The sequence below is a fragment of the Tachysurus vachellii genome, chromosome 8, assembly GCF_030014155.1.
Source record: "Tachysurus vachellii isolate PV-2020 chromosome 8, HZAU_Pvac_v1, whole genome shotgun sequence".
In the NCBI taxonomy this organism is placed as follows: domain Eukaryota; kingdom Metazoa; phylum Chordata; class Actinopteri; order Siluriformes; family Bagridae; genus Tachysurus; species Tachysurus vachellii.
In genome coordinates, this window is record NC_083467.1 from 26,647,677 (window position 1) to 26,657,592 (window position 9,916).

The 9,916-nt window shown below is 40.5% G+C and overlaps 1 protein-coding gene across 2 annotated transcripts; it reads right to left on the bottom strand.

Moving 5' to 3' along the window:
* Positions 1–16: 16 nt before the first annotated feature.
* nemp2 (nuclear envelope integral membrane protein 2) lies at positions 17–9,473 on the bottom strand. 2 transcript variants are annotated; one of them, XM_060877073.1, is made up of 9 exons: positions 9,254–9,473; positions 7,958–8,064; positions 7,217–7,448; positions 6,687–6,759; positions 5,387–5,480; positions 5,178–5,292; positions 2,113–2,338; positions 1,174–1,374; positions 17–1,093 (listed from the first exon to the last, which is right to left on the bottom strand). In XM_060877073.1, the coding sequence occupies exons 1-9, from the start codon at positions 9,342–9,344 to the stop codon at positions 712–714; spliced, it is 1,521 nt and encodes a 506-aa protein (XP_060733056.1). In that variant the 5' UTR covers positions 9,345–9,473; the 3' UTR covers positions 17–711. The 2 variants fall into 2 exon arrangements, with proteins under 2 accessions (XP_060733056.1, XP_060733057.1); XM_060877074.1 differs by lacking the exon at positions 9,254–9,473 and having other exon boundaries at positions 7,878–8,016.
* Between the last annotated feature and the right edge of the window lie 443 nt (positions 9,474–9,916).

Below are 9,916 nucleotides of genomic sequence, written 5' to 3' on the forward strand. Positions count from 1 at the left end.
GGATAACAGGTAATAGTTATGTTCCCAAGTTTTATTTATTTTATAGCACAAAAACTTGATAATTATATACATTTTATTTTTATCAGCTGCTCTTCAAGTCGACGTGAATGAGCTGTTTCTATAGTAACGAACAGGTATTAGCATGAGCGCTTTAATATAAACCTGAGCTCGAGTCAGAGCTGCTGTTCTGACCAATCAGAGTCCAGTTGGTCAATTCAGATGTTTTTATTTTCAACCTGTTGTGTGTTTATGCTTATTGTGTTTTCTGAGAAACGAATTATAACACATTGTGTGTGTGTTTGTGTGTGTGTGTGTGTGTGTGTTGGAACAACAGCATGTTAAAATCTCATTTCCCTGTGACACGAGTAATAGCACTTCCTCCTACATGATTAATTTAATTTTAATTAAATAACATTAGACAAGAATTAAACAATATTTTAGAGCAGACTTGCTCATAAAAACCTTAAAACTAAAATCACATGAAATTCAGAGTAAATTCAGCTTCCTGCATGTTGTGATTATATAATAGTGACAATGGAGGGCAGTGTTTCCCTGAATTATTAGTCGAAGCCCTCGGGTGTGGGATGTGGCGTCCTCATTTACATTTATACAAAGTTAAAATATCAAATAAGAAACGGTAGAAAAGTCTTCCAGTAGAAAATATTTAAAATAAAAGCAGTGCAACATCTTTTTGTTGTTGTTACACATGACTCAGAAAGGCTCGTCGTCATCTGGGAGCGGACGCTCGGGGGCTGTCTGGGGGCTGGGCGTGGGGGGGTAGGGGCAGATCAAAGCGGGAGGAGTGTAAAGGAAAGGAGGAGAAGGAGGAGAAGAGAAGGGGCTCCTGAGCTTGTTAACCTCGTTGTCAACAAGCGCAGGAGGAGAAGGAAAAGAAGAGAAGGGGCTCGGGCTTGGAGTTTGGGGCGTGCGCATGTTGACCTCGTTGTCACTGAAGTCCGCTGACGCAGCCGTGGGATGTGTCGAATCCAGAAGCGTGTCCTGCTCGGTTCTGAAGCCGGAGTGTCTTTGCAGCTCGTGGTTCTGCAGCTCTGACGGCGTGACATGGGCTCCATTACGCAGGAACTCTGCAAACCTGTGTGTGATCAGAGACGGTAATCAACACTCTCTTTAGCAATCAGAGAGCGGTATCTGAGAGTGCTGTGGTGTGTGTACCGTTGTGGAGCTCGCAGTCTCATCACCGTGTCCCAGGCGGGAAAGCCGGGGTTGGTGCAGTACCTCCGCAGCTCCTCCAGAGAGGCTCTGGTGTGTCTCTCAGCCTGCTCCTGATACTCCTCCTCAGTCAGCAGCCTTCTCTTAGAGGATCTCCTCCTCTGGAAGAGACCAAGGAATGTCCATAGCAGCCAGCTTGCTTGTCTAGAGAGAGAGACAGAGAGAGAGAGTGGGTGACAGAGAGAGCGAGAGAGAGACAGAGAGAGAGAGAGACAGAGAGAGAGACAGAGAGAGAGAGGGAGAGAGAGAGAGGGAGAGAGAGAGCGAGGGGACAAATGGAGGATTTAAATATGGGGGAAATAAATTAATATACATTATAAATATTTGAAGTCAATGAGCCAGGAGAGTGAGAGTGTGTGTGTGTTTTTGTGTGTGTGTGTGTGTGTGTGTGTGTGCAAGAGATGAACTTTAATTTTAGTTGAAGTGGAGGAAAGAAAAACAGAGCTTTAGAAAGAGAGAGAGGAGACAGGGTAGAGACATATGACAATGAGATTGAGAGACAGAGAGAAAGGAGATGGAGATAAAAAGAGGGACAGAGATGGAGAGAAAAGGAGCGTGCAAGAAAAAATGTAGAGAGATGAAGCATAGCAAGGAAACAGAGAGAGAGAGAGAAAGACAAAGAGAGAGAGAGTGTTTATTTTTTGCCAAGCTTCATTTCACATTTCTGTAAAACACTGAACTGCATTTTAAATGTATGAACAATGCTTTATTAAATCGCCACTAAATATCCTGAAATGCTCATTATTTATATCAAAGTTTTATATATATATATATATATATATATATATATATATATATATATATATATATAGTGTGTGTTATATATGGTGTCTGTGGTACGTTGTATATGATAAAAAAGTGAAGGAGTGAAAGAATGTGCACCTTTGGATGGCCAGGACGAGGGCGAGCAGCAGAGGCAGGATCTTAAATCCCAGCAGCAGCGTCAGCAGTATCCAGGACACTGGAGCGTATGTGACGCCGTGACACGCCACCACCATGCCCACGGCCTGCAGCGCCCAAGTCATCACGTACAGAGTGCGCCTTCTAGTGACCGGACCCAGGCGGTAACACAGCACCAAACTCACAAAACCTGACACCAGCAGATAACCTGTGGGAAAGACATGCAGGTACACACACACACACCACTTAGTTCAGGTTTAACTACTATACTGTGTATCATATATATATATAAAAAATAGGTCATTTAGGAATTTTTGCACCACAGCATTCATCTCTTTGTATGCACACCCTCACCCACACCCAGACACACCCCCCCACACACACACACACACCCCCTCACACTAATATTCCAACTCCAACCCTTCTCTCTATCATGTGTGTGTGTGTGTGTGTAAAGACCATATATAGAAATGAAACACCACATTACCTGTAAATATCTTCTAAGTAATATGTCCTAATAAAACAAGCTCATTTCTCAGCTTTCAAAGCCTCCTAACAGGAGATGAAGCCCCGTGTGCATTGTGTGTGTTAATTAGCTTCTTTTAAATGCAATATGTTTTGTTTACACGTCTCCACCTAGTCCATCTGTATGTACACTTACGGTACATTCGGCTTTAAATCACGAGTCCGGGGTGTGGTGATGTGAGTGACTTTCACAATACACAGGTGTGTTCATGTTTAAACCGGAGTTCGATGAAACTTCTAAAGGGTTTTGGGGGAAAAACTGATGATTTGCAATTGTTATTTTTTAAAATGAAGGACACAAAAGAGTTACAGAAAGACATTAGGATGTAATTGATCACCATAGGGATGTTACATCGCTGTATCGTCCAGCCCTACACTGAGTAACTGGAACTCACAGCGGTGAAGTGATGCATTTCCTTTTATAAGGCTTTGTGACACTTGATTGATTTACACTGCAGCCAATAGCGTTCGAGGTACGTTAGGCCACACCTCTATAGAATCTAAACAAATCAGGAGGTACCTAGTGTATTTAAAGTCTACATGAATGTTTCCCAGTAACAAACGATGACATTAAATCAAGGTTCATTTCCATTAACCCAGATATTCTGAAAATGCTCTGAAAGATTACAATTGAACACAAAAACTAAACCAGAACGTCAGTGTAGAGGAACCTAAAACGTTAAATGTTTTGTAGCCTGTTATTGTGTAACGTCAAACGACACGTTATGCAAAAACTTCCTGTGGAGGAAACATGAGCAATGATGAACTTCTTCTAAACATGAACTTCTGATCATTGACAACAACAACTATAGTGAGGAATATAAGTATTTGAACACCCTGCTATTTTGCAAGTTCTCCCACTTGGAAATCATGGAGGGGTCTGAAATTGTCATCGTAGGTGCATGTCCACTGTGAGAGACATAATCTATAAAAAAAAAAATCCAGAAATCACAATGTATGATTTTTTAACTATTTATTTGTATGATACAGCTGCAAATAAGTATTTGAACACCTGTCTATCAGCTAGAATTCTGACCCTCAAAGACCTGTTAGTCTGCCTTTAAAATGTCCACCTCCACTCCATTTATTATCCTAAATTAGATGCACCTGTTTGAGGCCAAGACCAAAGAGCTGTCCAAAGACACTAGAGACAAAATTGTACACCTCCACAAGGTTGGAAAGGGCTACGGGGAAATTGCCAAGCAGCTTGGTGAAAAAAGGTCCACTGTTGGAGCAATCATTAGAAAATGGAAGAAGCTAAACATGACTGTCAATCTCCCTCGGACTGGGGCTCCATGCAAAATCTCACCTCGTGGGGTCTAAATGATCCTAAGAAAGGTGAGAAATCAGCCCAGAACTACACGGGAGGAGCTGGTCAATGACCTGAAAAGAGCTGGGACCACCGTTTCCAAGGTTACTGTTGGTCATACACTAAGACGTCATGGTTTGAAATCATGCATGGCACGGAAGGTTCCCCTGCTTAAACCAGCACATGTCCAGGCCCGTCTTAAGTTTGACAATGACCATTTGGATGATCCAGAAGAGTCATGGGAGAAAGTCATGTGGTCAGATGAGACCAAAATAGAACTTTTTGGTCATAATTCTACTAAACGTGTTTGGAGGAAGAAGAACGATGAGTACCATCCCAAGAACACCATCCCTACTGTGAAGCATGGGGGTGGTAGCATCATGCTTTGGGGGTGTTTTTCTGCACATGGGACAGGGCGACTGCACTGTATTAAGGAGAGGATGATCGGGGCCATGTATTGCGAGATTTTGGGGAACAACCTCCTTCCCTCAGAGCATTGAAGATGGGTCGAGGCTGGGTCTCCCAACATGACCCGAAGCACACAGCCAGGATAACCAAGGAGTGGCTCTGTAAGAAGCATATCAAGGTTCTTGCGTGGCCTAGTCAGTCTCCAGACCTAAACCCAATAGAGAATTTTTGGAGGGAGCTCAAGCTCCGTGTTTCTGAGCGACAGGCCAAAAATCTGACTGATCTAGAGAAGATCTGTGTGGAGGAGTGGGCCAAAATCCCTCCTGCAGTGTGTGCAAACCTGGTGAAAAACTACAGGAAACGTTTGACCTCTGTAATTGCAAACAAAGGCTACTGTACCAAATATTAACATTGATTTTCTCAAGTGTTCAAATACTTATTTGCAGCTGTATCATACAAATAAATAGTTAAAAAAAAATCATACATTGTGATTTCTGGATTTTTTTTTTTTTAGATGATGTCTCTCACAGTGGACATGCACCTACGATGACAATTTCAGACCCCTCCATGATTTCTAAGTGGGAGAACTTGCAAAATAGCAGGGTGTTCAAATACTTATTTTCCTCACTGTATATCATATTAAATCAACACCATCTGACCAATCAGAGTACAGAATTCAACAGCGCTGCTGGATTTTAGCTAGAGAGTCCACGCTTTTGTATACAAGGCACGAAGAAAAGAAATGACTTGTTCTGGGGTTGAGGACGTATAAGGGGGTCGAAGCGAGGAGAAGGTTTGACGTTACCGAGCAGCTCTCTCCAGTACAGCCTCATGATCTCCTCACGCTCGTTTATCAGCTTCTGGATGCCCAGGTACGAGAGACCAGAGCCGACACCGAACAGCAGCAGGAACAGTCCTCGCTTTAATGAAGGAAAAATCAAATCTCATCTAATTTCATCAGGACCTGTGAGCGTTTACGTAAAAGTATAACCTCTACGTGGACACGTTACACACCGTTGGTATGAAGTTCTTCAGGACCAGAAGTAGGAACAAGAAAATGGAGCTCATTCCCAGTAAAATCCCAGAGACGTAGAAAAATATCGAGCTCCTGAGAAAAGGAGAAGAACGTAAACGGATGAATCAAAGCCGAGGAGCAGAAATATCAGATCACATGAATATGGTTATTTTAGTTAAAGGGAAAAGTGTTCATTAGGAATGTAACCAAATGTGAACACATTTTAAACTGATGATAAAAATCTGTTATACATTGTTTTTTATTTGTGAGAAAGACATTTGTTTGAGACACAAGGTGTGTAACAGGACTGGGATCCTGCAAGACACAATGAGAATGGGTGAGAGAGCATGAGAGGTCAGTCAAGTTCACTGGATCATGGTGAAGTGCAGTGTGTGTGTGTGTGTGTGTGTGTGTGTGTGTGTGTTTGTGTGAACAAGAATTTCTGCATCGTTTTTTTTTGTTTTTTTAAGTTCTTCCACAGACGTCACGATTAAACCCTAAAGGCATACTAAACCACACACACGCACGCAGACACACGCACGCACACACACTGTATTAACTGCTCCAATTATGCAGCCAGATCTTTTTCCTTGATCTTCTGCATTCCACATCTGTTTACACACTGCACTGTGCTCGTTAGTGTTTACTTAAAGAGTAATACCCTCTGTGTCATTCTGTGGTGTTATGAGGCAGAGTCACTGTTAGTGGATTATTTTCCTCTAACAGCGAGTCAACTAGTGTTTTATTCCTCTTACAGCACAGAAACCTGCCAAAGATGATGTTTTAATAAATAAACTAAATAAGACGATGTGGAGAGAGAGAGAGAGAGAATGAGAGAGAGAGAGAGATACAGACAGACAGAGAGAGAGAGAGACAGACAGACAGGCAGACAGACAGACAGAGAAAGAGACAACGAGAGAGAGAGACAGACAGACAGAGAGAGACAGAGACAGAGAGAGAGACAGAGACAGACAGAGAGAGAGAGACACAGAGAGAGACAGAAACATACAGACGGAGAGAGGGAGTTAATCAGAAAGCTTGTTATGTTACTGAGAGAACTGTGACACTGGAGACTCCTTCCACATATAATCTGAATATAATCTCTACGTGTGTTAAAGCAGCGGTTCACAGAAACAGACAGCGACCTGCCTTAGAGTCGTGTTACACCTGACGATACAAACGGCATGAACATGTGACAGGAAATGACATTTCTGCTTCAGGGTCAAGAATGTAGTGCCTCTCAGACAGATCCTCACTCATCATGTAACACAGGCAGAAACATAAACTCCTGCTGTTTACCTGCACACGGCTCCGGCGAAGAAGAAGAGCGCGAGTCCGGAGACGAAGAGGAAAAAACGCATCCTGTTAAACCCTGAAATGTAAAGCACACACATTTAAACTCCATCAGAGTTACAGGAGCAGGAAGACGTGGTGTGTTGGAACGAGCTGCACATTAACAGGACTTTGTACCTAGAGCAAATTTCATTCTGAGTTTAACACTGAACATATACACAAATTTAAGTTGTTGCTATAGAAACGTAAAGCAAAGAACAAATGAACTTTCTTAACAATCCTCGAAGCTTGACACCGATGTGGTATCATAATATTTGGTTACAAAGAGCAGAAACGAGGAATGTTATTGAATATTCATAACAACGTTTACATATTGAACATATATCGAGAAGAATTCATTCTCCAACATTAAGGTGAGTTTCAACATTTAAATGATTCCTTCCCGTATTCACAAAGCTCCGCCCCCAGTAACTACAATGGGAAGTGCTGTTATAGGAATATATGACCTCTGAGTGAGAGGTCAGTGTGGTGCTCACTGTGTTTGGACACATGGAGTGTGTACTCAGCGCTGGCTCTGGGAGCACTGGTCATGAAGAACACCTCCTCCTCGATGAGAGGGACGTCCACCATCTTCTCCTTCTGAACACTTGAGGACCAGTAGTGCTCCATCAGGCACGCTGTGAGCTGTAGAAGGTTATCTGCGCTGTGGCAGGTTCTATGTTCCATGGGGTACACGATCACGACGTCCTCGTTGCTCATCACATGGACCTGCAACACACAAGAATCGAATGAGAATCTTTGTATTCATTTACAAATACATTTAATGACTGTAAAGGCGTAAACTCCTCTGACTGCTACAAAGCGCTAGAAGTTAAATGCACATCACCGTACCATCGATTACGTGTTGTGCGTATCTGACCCGTTGCTATAGAAACTGCAGCATCGAATGAAAGATCTGACCAATCAGAATCCTCGAAGCTCAACGCCGCTGTGGCATCACGATACTTAATTACAAGGAAAGCTCAAACTGTGTTATTGAATATTCGTAACAAACTTCACATGGGGTTGAGAGCAACTTTCGTGTCTGTTAATTGCTCTGTGAAAAAGCCACACATTCAGCTGTGTTATGATCAAAGACTCACACAGGAAGTGAAATTCAATCATGGTGCAACAAAACTCTTCCTCCTACAGACTCACGTGTAAACGTTAGCTTGAGCTTCGGCGTTAGTGTTATTTCAGGACAGCAGGTTGGGTGGGTTGACCCGTAAGGCTCGTACCTGGAAGGTGGACCAGTAGTCTTTCCATTTGATTGCTGGACTGGTGTAGCAGAAGCACCGACCCCCATAGTAGGTGGAGGGGAAGTCTGGCTTCACATAGGTGCAATCTGGAGATGAGAGGACGGGTTAAAATGTTTAACGTTATCGACAAGTCACCACAGGACCTCTGGGATCATGTGATTAGAGGATAAAACTGTGTCTCATTATGTCTTTCTAATAAATACACCTGTCAATCACAGTGAAACTAGCCAACTGTGTGTGTTTCTGTGAGATATCTAAATAATTTTGAGAAGTCTGGAGAATTTTTCCAAACAGTAAATTAGAAGATCTTGATTTAAAAGATCTTTCAGAAACACAATTACTTTAATTTATTGATTTATATTATGGATGTATTTTCTTTTCTTATCAGACTTTACCCTGATCGATCGTTTCTTACTCCCAACTCGGGGCACTTTACCTTTTATGGGGCTTTGTGGGTGTCACCATTTGCTAAAAAGCTACAATTATGCAAACATTTACACTAAGACTAAAAAAAAATAATAATAATTGATAAAGAAGGCCAGTGTCCTCAAAATCATTCTACATTAATGCTCATAGACAACAGACTGAAAAACCTTTGTATGTATAAATTAATTAGTACCGAAACACGATATTCGTTTTCCCTGAAACTTTCTCTACGTTTCCTGAATAAAATTACATGTAAATCTTTTATGCAAGGTTTAATGTCTCCTATTGATTTTTTTTAATCATGCAGGTTTCTATTATTTATAGAAAATCCTCAATCTTTAGGGTAGAAATGTATTTTATTATTATTTTTGTTTGTTTTTCTGTAAAAAAGTGCTCCAAACACTTATTAATATTTCACATGTATGTATCTTTAATTAGTTATTTATTGATTATCATATTTAATAATAAAAGTGTTAAGTAGTTTAATAATAAAAGTGTAATAACTAAAGTGTTTAATTAAATTCTGTACATTTTATTTTTTTTTAATTGAAAGAAAAATGTAATCTCTTTTTTTTAAACAAATTTTATTTTGCTTATTTGTTCATATATTTAGCACCAATTAAATACTAATGTTATACATCTTTATATGTATATAACATTGTATATAGCTAGCTAGCTAATGCATTCACAGCCCCCTAACTATGATTAATAAATAAGAGCACAATTCTGAGTGAGTACTGTGGCAGAAAGTTTTACATAACTGAGATAATAGAGATTTATTTCTCAGACTAAATCCCATTTACAGTGTTAGCAAACACTTAGTCGTTAGCTCGCTAAGCTAACAGTTACCTGTATAGGAATATCCTCTGTTTCCTTCAGCGCGTGAGATGAAAATAATCATTAAACCCACAGCACATATCCTGCTAACAACCTTTTTCATAACGGTTAACGTGTTAGTTAGTTAACAAAGCCGCAATGTTAACCCAGTATGTGTTAAGCACCTAAGCTAGGCTAGGCTAACTCAGCTAGCAAATATTTTGCTTTCAAATTCCGTGCACTACGTTAAGGCGTAGCTAATAGAACCAGAGCCAAATCGTCTGGCAAAAATGTCTCGGTTTTACATTCTGTCAACTTGTTTAACCTCTAAACAAACACGTTACTCGGATAATAACTATAATAGCTCGATGTTCCGACGTATTCGCTTAAAAATATCTTTTTTTCTCAATAAAAATGTTCAGACTGATTAGTTTGGTCTGATAGAGGTGTGTAAACAATTGTGGTCATAAAGGAGTTTAAAAATAAATAAATAAATCAATCAATAAATAAATCAATCCTCCACTTTAGGGTGCTATGAAAGGCAACACAAAGGTCACAGAGGTGTGAAATAAATAACACAACTATCTACAATTACGTTATACATACATACATGTATATAACTCAAATTCTCTATTTACACACAGTTTAAACCCCTTCATCATAACAACAACAACAATAATAATAATAATAATAATA

Bases quoted from the DNA above. Each gene is read 5' to 3' on its own strand.
- nemp2 (XM_060877073.1), bottom strand. From the start codon at position 9,344: ATGAAAAAGGTTGTTAGCAGGATATGTGCTGTGGGTTTAATGATTATT. The intron at 6,760-7,216 runs GTGAGCACCACA...TTTACATTTCAG, and splicing joins ACTCCATGTGTCCAAACACA to GGTTTAACAGGATGCGTTTT. The intron at 5,481-6,686 runs GTAAACAGCAGG...TCCTTTTCTCAG, and splicing joins TTCGCCGGAGCCGTGTGCAG to GAGCTCGATATTTTTCTACG.